Genomic DNA, 22,087 nt, shown 5'->3' with positions numbered 1-22,087 from the left:
ATGTCATGGACAGCATTCATTGTATTTTTCATTTATATGCGTTTCTCAACTGGACTGAATCTGCGAATATGTTTTTGTAATAATCTTAAGAAATGGACCAAAATACAGGAAGTCGTTAAGCAACAGGCACCAGTAGTTAGCGCCAGCAGGCAGGCAGCAAGCCAATCGGCCACTCGTTTTCGTGGTTGCGTCACGCCTCATTCCCTCTCATCCCGTCGTCGGCGACCCACCCTCCTTCCTCCATGCGCCAACCACCACGCACCCAACCCCCGACGCCGCGCTGAGCTGCGGCCCGGAGGCCTCGTGGCCGTCGATCGCGATGGAGGTGGCACCCGCAGAGCCGGTCTCGCCGCGACCCCCAGCTGCGACGACGGCGGCGGCGGAGGAACGCCGCGCCGCGACGTGCCTCCCCAGGCTCGTGGCCGGCATCCTCTCCGGCATGCTCACCGGCCTCTTCGCGGTTGGTACGCGCCCCGCCTCCTCCTTTCTTGGCTGTTCTACGCGTTTGTCAGCGATTTCAAGCGCCTATTGTTTGGTGGAGATGGGATAAGACCTCCTCTGCTTGCCATTTCTTCAGCCGACACCGCCTCCACGACTTGTAGCAATAGAAAATTTCGCTTGCTGAAATGTTTGGTTTGTGTGATCTAACTTTGGTGTTGATTTCTCATGTCCGAAGCTGGAGGCCTCACGGGGGCGGTCACGGGCGCATTGGCTGGGAGAGCCTCTGACAGCGGCGTTCTCCGAGGAGCTGGATTGGGGGCATTTGCAGGCGCTGTCCTGTCCATCGAAGTCCTGGAGGCTTCTCGCGCATATTGGTGCGCCGACAGATCAACCCCGCAGAGTACATCATCCATGGTCCGCACGGTAAGATTCTTCAGCAAATTAGTCTGTAATGACATTTAGTCAACAAGTTAAGAGGCAATATTGATTCCATTTTCCCTAATGTATTTCAGTTGGATAGTAAGATAATTACCGCAGCTTATCATTTTGATGGTGTTTTAAATTAGAGTTGCTGCTTGCATTTCTTTTCCTGGATTACAGAACATTTTTTCCAATGCTTAATGTAAGGTTTTCTTTTGCGGGCTTAATGTAAGGTTTCTAAAGATATTATACTTCAGTGGGTGGCATTATGGCAGCTACTGATCCATCATCTATAGAGGATTTTCTGACACGGCAATGCTTGTTCGCTTTCCAGGGGGATTTCGTGGATCAGCTCCTTCATGCTCGGTTTCTGGGAGAGCAGTATGAGCCAGCAGTGTATATGGCATATCGTTGGCAGGTCATTTCTCTATACCCCTAAGAGCATGTCTAACAGGCCCGTATTTCGCTGCCCGTATAAGGCTCTAATTTCGCCCCGTATCGAAAAACTGCTCCATTTCGAGCCATGCCGTCTAGCAGACCCCGTATTTCGCCCCGTATTTTCAAAAATTAAAACCCCGGGAAGCCATTTCTCGAACGCCTCGCCGCTCATCGGCTTGAGCGGCGGGTCCTGCTTGTACCACCGCCCACCCGCGGCGAACTCGCGGAGCGGGTCCGGCACGTACGGCGCGCCGGCGTACTTGCAGGCCGCGCGGCGGCTGCCGGCGGCTGAGAGTTTGCACTTCAGCCGCCACGCTTCCTCTACGGTGTCCGGCGAGCGGGATCGCTTCGATCCGCTCGCCCGGCGAGGACCTCTCGCGGCGGCGGGAGTCCATCCTAGCTTTTGGGGTGGAATGCGTGGCGGGGAGCGGCTAATTGCTCGCCGGAGCGAGGAGGAGGCGGCGGCGCGCGGCGGAGCTAGGGTTGCGAGTGAGGGGTTAACCCCTCACTCGCACTGCGCCCACTATATGTACGGGGCGACGGGGCCGATTTCCTGGGCCCGTATTCCGCCGAAACGGGGCGGCCCGAATACGGGGCCTGCTAGACGGCCCAAACCGCGCCTGCCCCGTATGTCGCCGGAATTTTACGGGGTGGGCGGGTTATACGGGGCACTGTTAGACATGCTCTAACGGTGATGTAGTATCCTTTGTAATGGGAAAGTGCCCAAATGATAGTTATTTTCTTCATGCTTGCTACCAATTGCAGTGCTCTTGCCATTGACCATTCTAATGCAGCGACTTTTGTACCTGTATACTAATCCATTTGATAATGTTTTATATATGAGTACAAACGTTATTTAATTGATACAGTGAAATTTCTATCCTTTGCGGGCTTGCGGCACACATAATTTTTCCTACTGAAGTTTAGATATTCAGCAGGTTGGTATTACAGAGTTTAGCAATGATGATCTGCATGATATCCTTGGAGAAGTTTCATCGGATGGAGTCTCACAAAATAACTTGAAGAAGTTACCGTATCATGTGGTGGTTGATCAGAAGCAAGAGCCAATGGGTGAAAACTTGTCTTGCCCTATTTGCCTGCAGGTACAAGTGTAACATTACATACATATTTTATTCGACTGTACCTAGTAGTGAAATAATTTCAGACTTTATAATCTGTATTTTTTTATCATAAAACCTTAGGGGAGCCCCCTAGGGTACAATTTTCATTAATATAAAAGGAAAAAAACAAGAGTGTCCGAATATTACATGGATATATACATGGGGATGGTTCCTAGAGGGAGGGAAACCAAGGGGAGCTAACGAGAGAAAACTGATTAGAAAAGCTCAAGCCAAATAGACAAAGCCCCCTTATGGGCAGGTTTAACTCTATGGACAACAAGTCCTAGGTCTTTCTTGAAGACAGCCTTCCAAGCTTGCACGGTAGGTCTTCTCCAATAATCTGTAGTTTATGCTGCCCAGCCTGGTAAATAATATATTGTCTGGCTGGACGGTTCGATATCATCTGACTTGTTGTTGGCATAACAGAGGTGGGGAGTTATGGCAATTATCTCAAAATCGTCTTGTTTTGTAATAACCTAAGTAACTCCGTAGGAATTTCACTCATGAGAAGCTGGAATTAGTTGTTGTTTAAAATATGTGGTCGTATCTATAAAAATATGAAATAAATGTCACCCTAATAAATATTTGGCAGACATGTTATCTGGTTAGACTCTTTGAAATAATCTTATTTGTTATGCGATAATGTCCATTTAGAAGGTATGTACTCATGGAAGTTATCACAATCTGAAAGTCAGTGGATAACTAAAATCAATACTTGACCGTATTTGTACCTGGATTTTATCTTCCTTGCTTGATTTTGTTTTCTCAGACCTATTGTCAGATCTGAATAGTAAGCAAATCTAGTGACCAGCTTCTGGGAGCATACTAGTTAGCAACACACCATGAAGAATTTTATAAGTAACAGTAGAATGCCTTCTACATGTTGGCGTAGGCTCCACTTGGTATCCTCACATTATATGTACATCTTTTCCTTGCAAGCAAGCAAACGTTCTCTGTTTTCTTTGGAAATGCTGGTTGGTTCATGAATGTGTGGGAGTACAATGTGTACATGTCAATATGTCATTCATTAGATGATGAAACAAACTCAATATTTGTCTTCTCATGAATCCCTTTGTCCTGATATATAGGGTGTATTTAATTGGTTAAAACAAGGTTGTGACCAACAATTACCCAACTAAGACTATTTTCACAATTACAAGTACGTTTGAATACGAATCTAATGTCATCAATTACAAACTAATGGACTAAGTTTTGTTTAAAAACTTGTCTTAATCAATCAAAATGTGCACTATATATCACCTACATAACCGGATGGAGGGAGTACTTATTGTAATCTTATTTTTCGACACCCTGACATTATGTTCTTGTCCTAGGATCTTTTGACGGGGGAGACGGCGAGGAGGTTGCCACTGTGTTCTCACACCTTCCACCAACCTTGTGTGGACAAATGGCTCATTGGCCATAGTTCATGCCCCGTATGTAGGCAAGATGTGTAAATATATGGCATTCCGGTTGTGTTCTCTTAGAATTTAGTTCACATGGCCATGCATGTAAGATGTTTGTTCTCATGGTATATAGAAAGGTAAATAAGATTGTAAATTAAGCCATGCATGTGTTTGTACATTGAAAACAAAACGGCTATGTACATAAGACCGCCTGAGGATCAATTTTAGAGTTGAGGAATGGTTTTCTACTTCCTGCGATGCGAAAACGGTTGACTAGTAATTTAAAATGGTAACTGAATTATCAAGCATCTGATTTAGTAGCTCTCATGGAGTACCCAGGAAAAGCAAATCGTAGAGGCTTGGTCTACCCTTCTTCATGCTCATCCTAGCTTTCTTGAATTCTTGGCCTTCCTCTACTCCTGCTCTCCACTTGTCATCCAGCCATGGTTTACTACCACTAGATGTGCGTAGTGTCTTCTATCAGTCTAGATGCTGGTGTTCTATTTGGTGCCAGGTTTGGCTGCCGTTCTAATAGACTACCTGCAGCAGTACATCCAGCATGGTCACTAATGGCTGCCGTTCTCTGCTCCTTCATCAACTCTGTACATTATCAGGCCCTTATGAAGTTTGTTGGCATTGTGTGTAAAACTCTATTGATAAATACAACCATCAGGTCCTTATGCACTCACTTTATCTTGATCTGATGGGCAGGCGGTATTGGATAGAGAGAAACTTTGCTAAATATTATGAGTAAAGACAAGTCGGAGATCATTAATGTACTCCTCATATCCACTAAAATGTTTTATTAGTGAGTAAAATGAAAGCTGATAGATCTTAAGAAACAAGCATAATGCTATGCAGATACAGTGGAATGGTTATTCGCCAATCGCCAAGCACAGTTGCACAAATTACAGAGTTGGCTTAGACATCATGAGCTGCGCAATATACATAAAAACAGATACAGTGATCTTGAAAGATGTGCCGGTGTGTCTCAAGAAACTACTATACTCACTAGTTACATCAACAGGCCAAGAAAGATGTATACAATAATCATCTTGCAAAGTCTACATCTAAGGCCAAATTGGCTGTGTCCGTGCTCTGGTATTTCGTCTCGTCAGACGTTGATGATTCTCCATCAGGGTAATGCATCCTCATAGGATTTGCTGTGCTGACTTTCTGCATCTTGATTCTCCTCAATGTTTGCAAGCGTTCTGCTACTTCTTTCATTGTGGGCCTCTCATCTCCTATTGGGTTCAAACAATGCATGGCGAGTTCACCTAGTTTCTCGAGCACCACCATAACTTCATCTCCTATTATATCATCGTCCAATATATCATGGAGCTTCTTTTGGTGAAACATCACTATGAAGGTATGAGATAGCGCTTTCTGTTCACCGAGATTATCAATGTATAAGGCCTTCTTTCTTGTTAGTAGCTCTAGAAGAACAACCCCAAAACTGTAGACATCACTTTTGTCTGTAAGGTGGTGACTCACAAAAGACTCAGGGTCAAGGTACCCAAGAGTTCCTTGGATAAACAGGATAAAATCATCTTTATTTATGGGCTTCAACGCTGATGCTCCAAAGTCTGCAACTTTTGCATTGTATTCATCATCCAAGAGTATATTGAGTGATTTGACATCTCCATGCAGAATTGTGCGAGAAGTTGATGAATGGATGTAAGCAAGGGCCTCTGCTGATTGTGTGGCAATCTTCAGTCTAAGGTCCAAGGGGATCACTGATTTGCGATCTTTGCGATGAAGAAACTCAGAGAGGGTACCGTTTGATATGAATTCATATACCAACATCGGCACATCCACCTCCAAGCAGCAACCGAGTAACCTCACGATGTTCCTATGATTGATTTGCGACAATATTATTATCTCATTTACGAAATCTTCTCTGCAGTTATCGTTGATCACTTTGGACTTCTTTATGGCAACTTCTTTGTCATCATCTAAAGTTCCTCTATAAACCATTCCTTGACCACCACAGCCAAGAACTCGATCATCCCTGTAGTTTTCTGTGGCTCTCTTTACCTCTTTCTCTGTAAGTATATGAATGGTGTCCACTTGCCTGGACCTCATCTCATCATATAATTTCAGACCCCCATTTTGTTTAAAGTACAGTTCCTTCTCCTTCCTGTGCTTTCTTCTTTGAATTTTCATAGCCAACATGCACGCCAATGCTATTACCACAACTGAGGAAACACTGAGACCTGCAGAGCATGATTTTTGAGATGTTTCAGCTCATAAAAAGCATGGAAATGCACCTTAACAAAGAGTATGCTATCAGGTATATATCGTCCTTTACCTATCACCACCTGTTCAACTTGTCTCAGCACAGGTCGACATCCAGAATTTTTACCATCTGATCTTTTTCCTATCCCGCATTTGCACACGTAGCCTCCTGGTATGTTGCGACATACCCCATTTTTGCATGGATATAATTCTGTATACTTGGGGTTCTGCTTGTGCAGCTTGCACTCATCTATGTCTGAACAGAATTACAGACGATTTAATTTGAAGTAGCTTGAAGCCATAAGCATGCCATAACATAAAACGTAGTATTAAGGAAGCTAAAGAAAAATTCAAGAAGGAATGAGAATCTACTGAATTATGCTCGCAATGAGTTGGCTAGAGTTGTTCCTCCTGACAGTTGCTTATCCTGATTTCAAAATTGAAGAGATATTATACATGAGTACATTATTCACCTTGACAGCCTGTGGGGAGATAAGGATTGCCCTCGTATCCTTCAGAACAGTTGCACATGTAACCTGGGCCATTGATTGCATCCACACAATAGCTGTTTGAACTGACACATGCATATCCGATTGGCGCCTTCGCTCCATCCTTTGGGCAGGAGCCATTTCTGATGGCCCAGTCAAGGACAAGTGGTACACCTCTCTTGGCTCTCTCCTTGATGAACCCAAGACGCCCGACAAGGTCCTGCTGCCTGAAGCTGTACCATCCAACCTCTGCAAGCATAGCATAGAAGCATGGGTTGAATGACCACACACTGCTCTGGTTGATAATAAAGATCGCCCCGAAGTCGATGAGGTTAGTGGGGATGGTGGTTTCGCAGCAGCCCTTCCCATTGCATGGGGCACCATTGGTAGTGCTGTTGATGCCCTGACAGTAGGAGTAGCAGCCGGCCACATATGGGTCCGGGGTGCTGTGTGTGTAGCCACCAATGATACCCATGGTGTTGCAGCCAATGACCATGAAGCGGTTGCGGGCTGTTGAGGGGAGGAATGGCATACCAACCAGGGTGATACCGCCGGTGTAGTTGTCCATCACGGTGGTGTTTGATGAGAAGCAGCTGTAGGTGACGGGGCCGTAAACACGCATCTCAGCACGCTCCAGGGATATGTCAATGATCTCCGTGGACACTGAAGGGTCACTAATCATCGGCCGTGGAGGATGGAAGGTGTTGTTACAGGTGATAGTGAAGAACCTGTTGATGCTAGCCACGGCACAGCCATTGCCGATGCCAAAGGGGTAGGGGATTGGCACGTCACCGCACTTGTCAGGGCACCCTGGCAATGACATGGAGATCCCGGAGGAGGTTGCAGATAGGGCCACCACTTGAAAGGTGATGAGAATCATCAGGAGTGGTGCTTCTTTCATGGTTGGAGACTTCCTATGGGCTATGGCGCTGCCTTTCTAGCTAGCTAAACTTAAGGCCAATGCTATCTCAGGTTCCTTTGTTGCTATGTGATTGTGTGTGTACACCAGACTTGCTAGACCATGGGTTCTGAGTAGCCCAGAACTCCTTTGCAGATGATAAAGGCCAATACTGAGGTATATTTTTGGCTATTTCATGGGTGAGATCAGCGTTGAGCGGGAGACGTTTACCTGAATTTTGTATATTGTTCATTATGCATTCAAAGCATGAAAACAGTAACACGTTGAGTGGAGTAGTAATAAACAATAATTGGCTAGTTTGCTCAGCCGTTTGTATGGACCTACCGAGAAGTTTCTCTGAAACTGAAAGGAAGTAATGCTATACTAGTTGCTTACGATCTGGCGAAATCTTCGTCAGTTTGTATTGTTTTATTGTTCAAAGTTGAAAATCGTAATGTACAGAGTTTCTTTTATTAGTTCGCTTGCATACGTGTTTCTGTGGATTTGGAAAAGGACGACAGTTTATAGGTTTCTCTGATTAGTTGACTTATAATCTGGAAAAGTCTTCAGCAGCTTAGTGGTCTGTTCAGTCAAAGTATAGCTCTTGGTTTATCATCCACATCAATAAAAAAGTTTATCATCCCACACCACATGTGAACCCATGCCATATCTGCTTGGCCCCAGATATTACAATTTGGAACTTTCTTCTGCAATAACAAACTAGATGGAAGCACTAGTCAGCGGCCGCAGCTTGAAAAGTCAGGATGAGCACAGCCAGCCACGATATGAAGTGCATAACTAGTCTGTAATCCATAAATATTTGAATATATAATCTGTTCACATGATCCATGAGCAGATGTACTTAAGTTTCAATGGTGAATTATCCTGGCTTGAAAAATGGTAAGGTGCGAGCCGTTTCAATCCAATCAGAAATCAAATATCACAACTCTTGGAATCGAACTATCCTGATCTAATTCTACATTACATTTTCCACCACAAAATAATGTAAACAAGAGAACGACTAGAAGTTCTAGTATGACTGAAGATTAGAGACTATAGTTTTTTCTGGTGTACAACCAATGCTAACCCATGGAAAAAATAGCGCGCTATTTCGGCGGTAATAGCACGCTATAGCGTTTCTAAACAGCCCGCGCTACATTATTTCGGCGCTATAGCGTGCTATTAGCGCGCTATAGCACGCTAATAGCGTATTTTTCGGCCGACGCTATTTTGTTATAGCGCGCTATATTTTCCTTGATGCTAACGCGCCTCGCATTAGAAGAAAAATAAACAAGGGACACACAGGAGCACAAACCGAGAGGGGCGACGCCGGCGAGCAGGCGAAGAAGTCCGACGCAGACCACCGCCCCAAGGGCGGCGACCCCGAGGCGGACGCGCGGCAGCCCCAGCCCCAGGCCCCAACAGCGAACAGCTCCGCCCAACCTGCTGCTTAGAAGAGGAAAATGGCAAAATGTGAGAAACGAAAACCACCCCGAATCCAGAGAAGAAAGGGCAATGAAGCCCAACGGACCAGTGCACCCATTTATAAGCGGGCCGTGCTGTACTGGCACCCGTGCCTCAAGTCGTGGCGCAGGCGTGGTACGTTTGCTAAACGAGCCGGTCCAGTACGTACCGGCCGGCCTAAATGATTTCCGGCCTTTCAGACTGCTTCTGGGTCGTTTGGCTTTCTAGGGGTGACCATGCACAAAATGGTTGGAAGCCACATGTGTACAATGCTTGCATAAGATATGTGAAAGAGACGTGTGACGTTGTCATCAACAAGGATAAAATAGTAGCAAGAATTAAAACATTTGACAAGCATTATGATATCATAAGCAAGATGCTTGCTCAGAGTGGTTTTGGATGGGATTGGGACAATAACATGGTGAGTGTTGAAAGTGATGAAGTGTGGGCTCGATATGTGGAGGTATGTAACACTTAAATTTTATGATACTGGTTTCCTTTGTAGCTTTTGCATCGTCTCTAATATAGGTATGTCTTATGTAGGCAAACAAGGATGCAGCTCCCTACAGGAACAAGGAAGTGAAGAATTGGCAAGCTATCTCTACTATATATTCAAAAGACCATGCCACAGGTGCAGGTGCAAAGACGGGAGGTGAGTGTGCTCAGGTTGGATCCTCATCAGTTGCTCAAGTTGAGGAGGATGATGAAGAAACTCCTGAGGCGCCTAAGAAGAGGCCACGTACTGCTGATGCTATCATGAGCATGGTGGGAGAGCTGAGATGTAATTTTGAAGATGCGTTGAAGACAACCGTTGCACTTCCGCCACCAAAGGTGACTCCTCCATCTGAAATCCTTGCTGAACTAAAGAAGATACCAACTATGGAAGGTACTGATCTGTTGGTAGCTTATGGGAAGCTCACCGCCAATGAGCGCACGTTTGAATCACACATGGCACTACCCATGGAGATGAGGAAGCCATGGCTCTTGACCTTGCCTTGATGATTGCTACCGTGTGTGGTTGTTCTTATGTACTGCTCCATGATCTTGTGGTGAACTTTGTTGTTTATGGATTGTCCACTCGTTCTCCTATTTGTAAGACATAATCTACTTACTTTGTGCTATTTGTAAGACATAAGCGACCACTTTGTGCTATGTCAGATATATTTATTATCCATGTTTTACAAATTGTTGCAAGTACTTGACACTCTTTTCTGTCAAATGGAAGTATTTTCTGGATTATTTAATTATTTTTATGTGCAAAATAATATTTGAAGCATTCTGATATATACATGTCTATCTTAAGTCATATTACATAGTTTATATTGTTCAAAGTCAAAAAAAACTGTCAATTCCACACAATGTACAACCAAACAGGATTTAGAATTCCATTGTAACCTTGATTCTACGTGTGAATACCACACACATCCAAACAGCCAATATGGTATTCCATTGAAATAGTTGATTTGGTATTTCATTGCCAATTCAATTCGGAGGCGAATTCTATACAACCAAACAGGGCATAAAATTTTAGTGAGGTAACTAAATAACTAGCAAATCCAAATTGCAGGAACACTCATCGGCCGTCACGCCTTCGTAACACAAACAAAGTGGGACACGTGCATAACATGCATTGCTTGAAGTGACAAATCGACCGAAGAAAGGTTGGAACTTGCAAGGATACCTGTCCATATAACTGTCCATGACTTTTTTATATATATACCATGACCACTTGATAAAATGTGGAGGAAATTAGGGAAAATTGACCGTCCCATGGACACAGAGATGATGCGTCTATTCGGTTGACGCATATTAGCTTACTTTAGGCATCTCCAACCGGGCGATTCATCCTGCTCCCGCGCGTTCGGATGGGTCTAGCCGGATAAAAACCCGGTCCAACGCGGGGACGCACCGTAAAAGCGGACGGCCGCGGCGTCCGGAACGACGCAAACCCGGCCCAAATCTGGGCTGGGTTTGCGTGGCCGCGGATGGCACGCGGCGTCCTCGCGTGTCCGCCTGTCCGCGTGGCTGGCCCACCTGTCGGTGCCCCAGTTCTATTAAATGTGGACTGGGGAAGGGGACTGTCCCTATCCAGTCCCCACTTTCCACTACGGCCGCACGCACGAGCTCGAAGCTTCCGCGCCGCCATGGCCCCGAAGCGCGAGTTCTCGCCATCCGCCAACGACCACGAGGCCGGCAGCCAGCCGGCCGGCCGCGCCGGCGCCGTTCGCCATGGGGCCGCCGGCGACGCCCAGACGCGACCGGATCTACGTCACCGTAGCGGTGGCGCAGATGTTCTGGGACGCCGACGTCCCAATGCCGTGGGGGGACGTGCACCTCCCCCACGGCTGGCACCTGAGCCCAGATCGGGTTTCGGTGCCGCCCATCCCGGGCTCCGGCCGCGCCCGCTACGCCGAGATCCGGTGGCGCCGCGCTCAACTGCCGGCGGACCTCCAGCAGGACCCCGCGTACGGCGACGCAAGTCCCAACTGGGACTTGTGGTTCGAGGTGGAGCACGATGCGCGCCGGCACGTGCTTCACATCCGCGACGGCGCGGCCTCGCGCGCGGCCGCGCACACCCGCTAGGGCGGGCTGGCCGCCGCCCCGGCGGCCTCTACATCAACGAGCCCGCGCCCCAGCCCCAGCCACAGCCGCAGCCCCAGGAGGAGGAGGACGACCCAGAGCTGTAGGCGGCGCTCGCGGTGTCCCGCGAGCAGGGCGACCTCGACGAGCTGGCCAAATGGCCGCACCTCGCCGAGACGCTGCGCACCTCCGCGCTGGAGGAGGCGGCCAGGCCCAGGAGGACGCCCAGGCGGAGGCGTGGGCCTTCCTCGAGCCGGCGCGTCGTCGGGAGGAGGCTACGCGTCGGCGGCGCTCCGGGAGGAGGAGGAGCGCCGGGCCGCGCGCCCGGCGGAGGAGGAGCGCCGGCCACGCTCCGGCTACGGGCGGAGCCGCAGGCCGCAGCGGAGGAGCAACTCCGGCAGGAGTCCGCGCGGAGGGCACGGCCGCGCAGCCGGCGAGCCCGCCGAACCCGCACTCCGCCTGGGAAAGGGCGCAGTGGGAGCCCTGGCCGGAGTCCACGGTGCCCTCCGGCGTGTCGAGCCGGAACAGCGCGTCGCCGCCGGGGGGCGTCGTCGCCATCGACGCCGACGATGATGAGTACTACTGGGGGTAGTACTGCCGGCGGCCACCGTGCTCGCAAACCCTGTCTAGGGTTTTTTTTTTTTTAGTTTAAAGCCCATATAGAGCTTTCTTTTGTGTAAAAATTGCCCAAAATAGGGCTAAATTTAATTAACCACTAGTTTAATGTTATTTTTGGCTGTTTTCCTTTTCCTTTTTATTTTTATTTTTTTAATTACATATGCGGTGCGTCCGCGCGTTGGGCGCAGCGTGCGACCCAAACGGACACGGGCCGCTGTCCGGGTGTCCGTTCGGCCACCCAAACGGCCCAAAACGGACGGCCCAGCGCGTCCGTTTGGGTCGCGCGGTTGGAGATGCCCTTAGGAGGCCCAAAGTAAGGTGGCTTTGAGTGGAGCCATCAATTATGTGGGATCTACTTCATCTGGTGCTTTTTAATTGACTTAAATTTAGTATAAAGTTGTACTAAATCCGAATCAATTAAAAGAGACCGGAGGGAATACATGTCAATGATTCAAATTCCTGATTCTCAAAGTCAGTGTCTCGTAGCGGCTCTCCGGCACGGTGCACGCCGATAGGTGAGCAACTAAATGCAGCACAGCTCTCCTAGCTGTCAAGCCATCGTTTTTGTTCTAGCAATGTTTACCGGAGGTCTGATCTGGGGATTATAGAAAAGAAAGAAAAAAATGTGCTGCACAGACTTGTAGTAGTTAGAGCATCTCCAACAGGCGCGCTATATCGCGGCGCGCCAAAAGCAAAAATCTGCGCGCGCTAAACCGTTGCCGCGCGCATGATCGATTTTTCCTCCGCCGGGTGCGCCATTTTGCAGCGCGCGTTGGCGCGGTAAAATAGCACCTCCGCCGGACGCGCCATTTTGCAGCGCGCGGGCGCGGCGCAAACAACAAACACACACAAGTATGCATCCAAGAAGATCAAACAATATATAAAAATTCACAAATATATTGTACCATCCAAATACAATACATTGTTCACAACAATACTTCACACCAAATTAAGGATGGCAATTTTACCCACGGGTACGGGTACCCACGGGTACGGGTACCCACGGGTACCGTACCCGCATGGGCAGGGTATGGGTACACTTTTATGCCCATGGGTAGTATCCATACCCTGCCCGTTAAGTCATGGGAAGGGCACGGGTATAGCCTCGTACCCGCGGGTAAACCCATACCCTGCCCGTTTATTGTCAAATCTTACGTGACATGTCTATTTTTGTTGACTTATGATGTTAGAATATGATAATGTGATTTCTATATTATGTTAATTGTTATGTACTCAACTACATGTTATTAAGTTGAGATAGTTAAATTTTTTAATCAAATTTGTTATCGATAAATGTAAAATTGTGATTGACTTGTGTAGAATTTATCCTACCCACCGGGTACCCAATGGGTACGGGTACCCGCCGGGTATGGGTATGGGTAAAGTTTTATACCCATGGGTACGGGTATGGGTAGAAGTTTGTACCCATTGACTATACGGGTATGGGTATGGTATTGCTCTACCCTGCCCATACCCTGCCCATTGCCATCATCGCACCAAATACAACACGTCCAACATACAACAATACAACATGGTTTTGAGACAATACAACACATAGTTTTCAAACAAATACAACAAATATGCAACTATTGTTGTCCATTCCAATTCCACCATTCTTCCATGAGATCTTTTTGAAGCTCATCATGTGTGTCGTTGCACCGAATGGCATGGTATGAGGCAATGAATCGGGCAATCCTATGTGCGGACCTCGTCACTTGCACGGGAACCCCCATCAAGTCGTAGTGGGTATGATCCACATCTTTTCCGCGATCATCCTCTATAATCATGTTGTGCATGATTACACACGCGGTCATGATATACCAAAGGCATTCTTGATCCCAAAATCTAGCCGGTCCTCTAACTATGGCAAATTGGGCTTGCAAAATCCCAAATGCTCTCTCTACATCTTTCCTAGCCGCCGCTTGTGCATTGTGGAATTGAGTTTGCTTTTTACCTTTTGGTTGAATAATTGGCTTCACAAATGTTTGCCACCTTGGATATATGCCGTTGGCGAGGTAGTAGCCATAGTTGTACTTGTGGCCATTTGCTTCAAACTCCACCAATGGACCTTCCCGCATTGCAAGTCTTGTCATCAGTGGTGACCGTTGAAGAACATTGATGTCATTGCAAGATCCGGGCATTCCAAAGAAAGCATGCCATATCCAAGTCTCTTGGTCGGCCACCGCTTCAAGTACTATGGTGGCATCCTTCTTGTACCCTTTGAATTGTCCATGCCATGCCGCTGGACAATTCTTCCAACTCCAATGCATACAATCAATGGAACCAAGCATACCGGGAAACCCCCGGTTGGCGTTGATCTCCAAAAGCCTTGCCGTGTCTTGAGCATTGGGGGCTCTCAAGTATGTGGAGCCAAAGACATTGACAATTGCAACGACAAAGCGCTTCACACACAAGATAGAAGTGCTCTCTCCCATGGCCAAATGATCATCAACAAGATCCGCCGGTATACCATATGCCAACATACGCAAGGCGGCGGTCACCTTTTGATATGTGCTATGGCCAAGTTCTCCGGCGGCATTCCTCCTTTGCTCAAAGAAGCGATCATATTTGGTGACCTCCGTTGCAATGTGCTTGAACAAGTTGAGACTCATCCGGAAACGCCGCCGAAAATAGCTTTCGGGGAAAATCGGATTCTCATTGAAATACGACCGCATCAATTTCTCATGCCCTTCAATCCTTTCTCTCCACAACTTCTGTCTACCGAACACCGATCCACCAAATTTTGGCCTCTTAACGGCGCGGTATGCTAATAGTATCGATATGTTCTCCTCTTCTTCTTGGTCGAACTCGTCATCCGATGAATCATATGAGGAACTCTACAAACATATGTATGAAATTACTTCACTATGAACAATTGTAGCGAGTAAATAGAGGCCGGCCGGCGGAGGTTCATACCTTGCGAGCAAATGGGCGAGCACCATGGGCGCGCCATGTTGCAAGCAAGCTCGACGACGACGAGGACGACATGTCGACGCTCGCGCGGAGGAGAACGCGACGGCGGCGCGAAGGGGCCGCGGAGAAGGACCGCCGGCTACAACTCCTCGCCGACGGCCGCGCGAGCGACACAGGCGCGGCGGAACGTCCGCCGCCGCAAGGAGGAGGTGCGGGCGACGCGGATCTACGACGCGGCGGCGCGCGAGCGGGGGCGGCGGCGGAGTCGACCGGCGGCGGCTGGATTTCGCGCCGGCGGTAGGTGGGGAAATGAAGGCGCGGGCGCGGGGGAGGAATTTTCCAGCCGTTGGCTTTTTCGCGCTAGGACGAGCGATGCCGCGCGCTGTAGCCGACGCGCCAGATATGCCGCTCCGGATTGTGCAAAAAGCCGCGCGCCCTAAATTTTTTACAGCGCCGCGCCGTTTACCGCGCCTGCTGGAGCGCCAGATTCTGTCCCGCGCGCGCTATATCGGACGTTTTTATGCCGCGCGGCCTATATAGCGCGTCTGTTGGATGTTGGAGATGCTCTTAGGCCATTGTTTTCGTGCTATCAGATTCATGTAATGACTTGTAATATTCACTTATGAACTTGAGTGCCATTATATATATCGGCTCAAATGCCCATCTCTGGTAAATACACATATGCAACTATTTCATAAACCATTATGGCAATTCTATCCATGGCCATTGACTGCACTAGGATGGATACTTATGCTACGGTTACGGTAGAGCCAGTCCTGATGTTGAAGTTAGCTGGTAGCCAGACACAAAGTAGAACCACTGGACATGGAACTGACCATTATTGTACAGAAATAACGAGTTCTAAACGTTACAAGCTTTCCAGCGGCAAGATGCCGATATACTTCAGTTTTCTATGGTTTCACCTCCATTTCCTGCTCTTGGTCATCTTGGCAACATTTAACTTCTGGGTTCACATCAGCCTTGTGGTACTGATGATTGTAGCGCAGTATTACTACTGAAATGAAGGCTGCAAGAAAATATGTAATGTTATTATGTTGATATATTCAGTCATGCATGTGCTGCACTGAATTTGAATTCGGTTCAAATCATAAGAAAATGAATGATTCCCGTACGCAACAAAGGATCTAAACCCACACATGCGATGTTATCATTTCAGTTATTAAAAAACAAACAAACACTATCTATCTAATATTGAAAATTATGAAGAGCTAAAACATATCTAATGTCACATATGAATATGACTGAATATTAAGATATGGGCAAAGTAGTAAGTTTATAAAAAAAAATCAGATATGGGCGAAGTAGTAAGTTTATAAAAAAAATTGGGAGGTGATAATAAATCTATTCAGAAGATTGCCCCGTTCTGGCATCTAATAACTTTGGTCAATCTCTAAGAGTTTCAAAGGCCATGCTTCGGAAAGTGTCACTCTGTCTAAGTACTTCCGAATTTCAAGTGTAAGCATAATTCTCTAATATGGCATGGACACGGAACTGATTGTTAAATGTTATGGAATATCAACAGCAAGAACTCCAAATTCTTAACTTCAGTCTAAGAGTTTCAAAAGGCCATGTTTCCAAGTGTCACTCTGTTCAAGTGCTTCCCAATTTCAACCTTAAACACAATTTTCTAACATGACATGCACACTGAACAGACTGTTAAACTAGAACATCATCAGGAAGAAATCCAGATTATTAAATTCGGTTGATCTCTAAGTGTTTCAAAGGCCATGTTTCTGAAAGTTTAGCTTTGTTTTAGTACTTTACAATTTAAAGTGTAACATCACATTTGTAACATTACATGCACTGAAATGACTGTCAAAGTATAGAACGTCAACATTAAGAAGATATTTTATTTTGTTGAAACAGCTACTCCATATTATCTGAAGGAGGGTGTTTCACGGTTTGTAATCATAATCCATGAATTCTTCATCTGGAACTTGTCATGGACGGTGAGATTAGAACGACATGAGAAAAACGGAAATTGCATAGGTTGTTTATTGGAGACAATGACACCATACAGACGTCGAAACCTCCATCATATTTTACATTATGTGTATCAATGGAAATATGGTAAACTTTTTATAATTTTATGTTAAACACATCCTATTTCTATGAAACACTATATTGGAGTTAAAGCAACTGAAAGATTGACATCACAAGTTATCCCAACTGTACCTACCTGCCAGGAAGCGTGTCTTGATGCTAAACAAATTCCAGCACATTGTCACTGCTGTGCCCGCAACGAGTTTCTTGCGGGGGCAAGACTTCCATGCTTCTAGAGCCCGGTCTCTAACATTCTCGACTGGAGTAAAAAGGGTGGAAACTGGTGTTATGCTATGAACATCAGCCATAAGTTACAAAGAAGGTAATGTCAGCAGGGACTAGTAGTTATACCTGTTCTATGAATTTGAGTCGAATAGCACATATACAGCTTGGGGAGTGTAAAACTGGAGAAAAATCCTGCAAAGTTTCATGAACAAGAACATGATATAACCTGCAATATGCTAAAATTGAGCCAATGCTACCCTTGTGCATCCAATTGTACCTGTGGCTAGAAGCCTCCATAAGGTAACCAGACTACCATATTTTGCACCGAACAGAAGAACAGGCAATACCTATGTTTTTTCAGGGGTTACAAATTAGTCAGGGAAAACATTTTGCTTCAGCAGAAACGCAAGCCACGGCTGAATTTGATGCTTACTTTGAGAGTCATCGACGGGTTACCCGAGAAGATCACTTGTGCCGTAGATATCAAGGAGTTAGCAAACGGCAACACGGCTCTGGCAGCACGAAGCAAATCTTCTTCAGTCAACTGGAAGTTCCTTCCAGTCTCCAGCGGCTGGCTGCTACAAATGCGAACTGAAATTACTTCGTTGACTGAAATACAGCAACGAGCAGATGATCTGTGGTTCACACTGCATACCTCTGTGGCACAGAATCTTTCAAGAAGGCTAGGCCTAAGATCATGACGCCCAGGTGACAGAATGCAGAGATCGGGCTGTAGATGGGAAACTTATGCGGGATTAGCACGGGAAAATGAGCCACGTAGGAATTTCAGGTAAAAGAGCAGCAGACTAGCAGTACCTGAAGGTGATCTCTCTTGAGAAGGAGCAGGCGAAGAAGAACATGGATCCCAGCCCGAACCAGAGCGCTGATTTCGCGACGTCCTTCCACATCACCAGCTCGACGATCCTTTCCCAGAGACCTTCCCACCCGGACTGTTCCAGAGCGTCAGCCGTCGTGACTGAAACAATTACAGTTAGTCAGTTATGCTTCGAATTAAGCCAGCACTCGGATCAATGGTTTCGGTAATTAAGCAAGCTCGAATCACCGTGCGGGGCATCGGATGGAGCAGGGACCAAAGCCAAGCTCATGTCATCCTCCTTCTCTGCGACCGCCGCAGCCACGGCCACCGCGGCTGCGGCCTTCGGCGCCGCCCAGGTGGGCTTCCTCCTGCGCGCCTTCCGAATGGCGTCCTCCTGCGGCTCGACCTCCTTCTCCAGCCTCCGCCTAGCGCGCCTCCCGTTCCTCGGCGAGGCCCCCGCGGGCGCCGCCGCGCGACGCGTCCGCCTCGGAGGCGTCCCCGCCATCTCCAGGCTGGAGTCGACGCCCGCGCCGCGCTGCCTGGACCGGCTGCGGCGGGAGGTCGGGGACGGGGAGAGCAGGAGCAGGTCGTGGAGCGAGTACCCTGACCCTGACAGCTGCAGCGGCGACGGGAGAGGCGACCGCTGGCCCTGGCCCGCCGGCTTCGGCGGCGGCGTCATGGCCTCCTCGGCCGCGGGGGAGTGGTGGTACGGAGGCGCGGGGAGCTTTGCGGCGGCCGGAGCCGGCGAGGGGAAGTCCGTGGCCATGGCCGCCATGTATTTGCCGATCTGCTTCGGGTCGGTGAGGGATTTGGAAGTCTTGGGCGGCCGGGGACTTATCAAGGATCAGGGGAAAGCGAGACGACTCAGATCTCCTGGGCCCACGCGTCAGAGAAAGAGGTGCGCGAATATAGCCGTTGCGGGGTTGGACACGAGGGTTGGGTACGTGGCCGCCGGATGACTCGCGAGAGACCGGGTGGGTCAGGTCGGAGTGGGTCCCGCGTGTCGTTGACGTAGAATTTGAATTTTCAGGGGACTTGCGGGTAGGTTGACGCCGTAGAGTTTATTTTTCCCTGTCACTTTGAACTACGGGCCTGCTAAAAGGAGGGAAATGTGTTTGAATGCTGACAAATGTGGACACCGTTCTTTTTCTTCAAACAATCATTAGAGGGGAAATTGTTCAAGAATTGCACATAGTCATGATGGGAGATAATCACTAAACTGCATGTATCTTATAAGCAGATTACTTTCCATCTATCAGTATCTTCCAAAGGATGGTTAGGAGAATGGAAGTCCTAACAGAGGTAGCAACCGACATGAATTGATGTTCACCGAAACTCTGAGAAGTGGCCAAGGCGTGGGCTCGTGTTGGGCCAATGCCAAACAGAGAGCACACCATGACACAAACTAACTATGCTTCATGGTTTCGGTCAAGCATGACCATCGCGGGCAGCTTGAGTTCCCCCCGCAAAGTGTTATGAATGATGGTTTGCTATTTAGCATGTCAAGATGTAAGAACCATCTGAAGATCTTGACGTGGGGATATACCAAGCGGGTACCCCCACGACAAAGACGACCCGTGCGGCATGGGAGGCCCATCGCCTACCAGCGGCTGCTCCTGCGTGGGCTTGCACAAGGAAGACTTGGATCGACGCCTTCCAAGTTGGTACAAAGTGACTACGAACAAGACACTAATTGGACTTGCCATCGAAGATATCAAGCATAGTCTGAGTTGTAGTCATGCTCCCTAACAAGGAGGCACATGAAGACCCCTAGGGGAGAGACAAGCAATATGCAAACAAGCTCTCGCTAGCTTAACTCGCCTTAGCCCTACTCGCATATCCTAAGCCATCGAGTATCGTTGTAATTGCTATACTGATAATAAAGTTGAAAGCAACACGTAGGGTTCCGCCACCGTCGTGGAACCTAAAGCTGGGTACATCGTGTACTAATCCATTCCCTGGTAGCAGACAACTTCCTGCCCCAACTCGTCAGCTCAACATGACTATTGATGTGACTTTCCCACGACATTTGGCACCCACCGTGGGCACAAGGCGTCTAGAATGACTTCCAGGGAGGAACACTCGGCGGGATCAGGTCCACAATCGTTGTTAGAAATTTCATCCAATTCGGGAGTCTCGCCTTTGTCAAGGGTGACTCCACCCAGCAACCTACCCCTGGTCCTTACACCAATGGTATGGTTTTGCCGATCGGCGACTTCCTCCCCCAACTCGTCATCTCAACATGACTACTGTCATGACTTTTTCACGATAGATCTTCACTTTCTCACGAATAAATGAGCTCGAGTTGATCTTGAGCTTATTATCTAACGGTCCCACCTCCTTGAACACTCTCCCTCACATGTGTCAACACCCGGATTTTTAAGTCCAGATGCCTATTATGCCATTCCTCGCAATCCCAGGAATATTGTTTTTGCGAGACATAATAGCTTGATATCACAACACATCATTTATTACAACACATAATCGTCTTACAACAAAGGATCACATGATCCAGTCTTAGTACAACATAGTGGATCTAGAGATCCTATTACAAGACACATAGCGGAAGCGAAGTAACGGTCGTGGTCCATCCGTTCCACGAGCAACCGTTGACGTCGAGAGCGGTCCTAGTTGTCGTAAACGTTCTGCTGTCCATCTTCCTCGTACAACTCGTTCACCTTCATAGTCTGGCCATTTGAATAGCCAGGGACAAAGCCATGAGTACTTTTAAAGTACTCGCAAACTAATACTAGTGTAAGCACTATTAGTTGTGGTAAGGGGATACTAAGCGCTAGGTTTATTTGCATAAAGCCAAGTTTATTTCATAAACATTTAGTAAAGATGCTTGAATCAAATAGACTATCTCGAGTGGGAACATTAGTGTCATTCCCACAACTCAGTGGTGATTCAATCCCAAATCACCATTCCACTTGCAACAGCAAGTCACCAGTCATATGTCACATTTTTGAAAATGGTCTGATGACGGAACAGTATGGCCTTTCCAATCGTCCGTAACCGTGGACACGGCTATTCGAATAGTTCTACACTCTGCAGAGGTCGTACTCTTGTGCCACAATATTTGCAATAATCCGTCGTGGTTAATCGGCCCTGATTTATCATACTCCGTATGCGGACTACCAACCATAACCTTTCACTTATATACTCTAGTACAGGCACCTCTCCCCATGAGCTTGGCCTCCCGGTGAGAACCAACTGTAAACCCGGGAACTGCACAGGGCTTGGGCCGGACAATTCACCTCAATCATGTCACATCATCTCAGATGTCTTTGGAGGCAGCCCTTGGCATAACCCCGATGACGCTTGTTTAGAGGGAACCCATACTAAAGCACATAAATTTCTAGTTAAGCCCGTACCCATTTTGGGTATTGTGGGGGTACTTTCAAAATTGGAATGGTATCGCATCCGAACCCAACCATCAGTTTTATATCAAAAATCACCATCTTCTCTTGGTCATATTCACCTTCAAAGTCATTCAATGGAATGAACCATCATCCCAGGGTTTCAACTTCCTTTCAAAGTCACATGTTCCCATCTAGAGTAATCCAATTTTAATTGATTAGCAATAGCAACTATATGAGGGGTGCTATCTAGCTTTGAGGAGTGCCAATCTAAATCAAGTATTGTTCTACTCTAGACCAATTGAATCATAAATCAAAAAGTAACTTTGATAAATAAAATCAAGTAAGGCTTATAAAGTAAAAACTTTGGGATAGGTTCATAAAGTAAAATGTAATGATGCCTTGCTCTAGTAGAGCTTTGCACCCTGATGGTTAGCAAGTTTATTAGCTTGCATTAGTCTAGGTTGCAAGAAGGTTAGCTTGCCTTGATTGGTGAAGTGATCAAAGTATTCTTCTTCTTCCTCTTGGTAGAATACTTCCTCCTCTTGATAGTCTCCGGTACTAGCGTCTATAAACGAATACGAGGATACAATCACC

At 47.3% G+C, this 22,087-nt stretch overlaps 3 protein-coding genes across 3 annotated transcripts; 1 reads left to right on the top strand and 2 right to left on the bottom strand.

Annotated features, from left to right (window-relative positions):
* Positions 1 to 304: 304 nt before the first annotated feature.
* On the top strand, positions 305 to 4,074 carry LOC124685424 (NEP1-interacting protein-like 2). The gene is made up of 5 exons (XM_047219770.1): positions 305 to 464; positions 677 to 855; positions 1,196 to 1,279; positions 2,238 to 2,402; positions 3,755 to 4,074. Exons 1-5 carry the CDS (start codon positions 320 to 322, stop codon positions 3,875 to 3,877), a joined length of 696 nt encoding a protein of 231 aa, XP_047075726.1. The 5' UTR covers positions 305 to 319; the 3' UTR covers positions 3,878 to 4,074.
* Positions 4,075 to 4,810: 736 nt separating this feature from the next.
* On the bottom strand, positions 4,811 to 7,453 carry LOC124674387 (wall-associated receptor kinase 2-like). The gene is made up of 3 exons (XM_047210434.1): positions 6,538 to 7,453; positions 6,138 to 6,320; positions 4,811 to 6,042 (listed from the first exon to the last, which is right to left on the bottom strand). Exons 1-3 carry the CDS (start codon positions 7,451 to 7,453, stop codon positions 4,877 to 4,879), a joined length of 2,265 nt encoding a protein of 754 aa, XP_047066390.1. The 3' UTR covers positions 4,811 to 4,876.
* Positions 7,454 to 15,650: 8,197 nt separating this feature from the next.
* LOC124674377 (reticulon-like protein B18) lies at positions 15,651 to 18,906 on the bottom strand. The gene is made up of 8 exons (XM_047210423.1): positions 18,378 to 18,906; positions 18,131 to 18,290; positions 17,970 to 18,044; positions 17,748 to 17,889; positions 17,592 to 17,661; positions 17,441 to 17,506; positions 17,226 to 17,348; positions 15,651 to 16,052 (listed from the first exon to the last, which is right to left on the bottom strand). Exons 1-8 carry the CDS (start codon positions 18,904 to 18,906, stop codon positions 15,937 to 15,939), a joined length of 1,281 nt encoding a protein of 426 aa, XP_047066379.1. The 3' UTR covers positions 15,651 to 15,936.
* Positions 18,907 to 22,087: the final 3,181 nt, after the last annotated feature.

The sequence above is a fragment of the Lolium rigidum genome, chromosome 1 (genome assembly GCF_022539505.1).
Source record: "Lolium rigidum isolate FL_2022 chromosome 1, APGP_CSIRO_Lrig_0.1, whole genome shotgun sequence".
Lineage (NCBI taxonomy): Eukaryota > Viridiplantae > Streptophyta > Magnoliopsida > Poales > Poaceae > Lolium > Lolium rigidum.
Note: the sequence above shows the minus strand (reverse complement) of the source record. Positions and strands in the feature narration are given on the sequence as shown.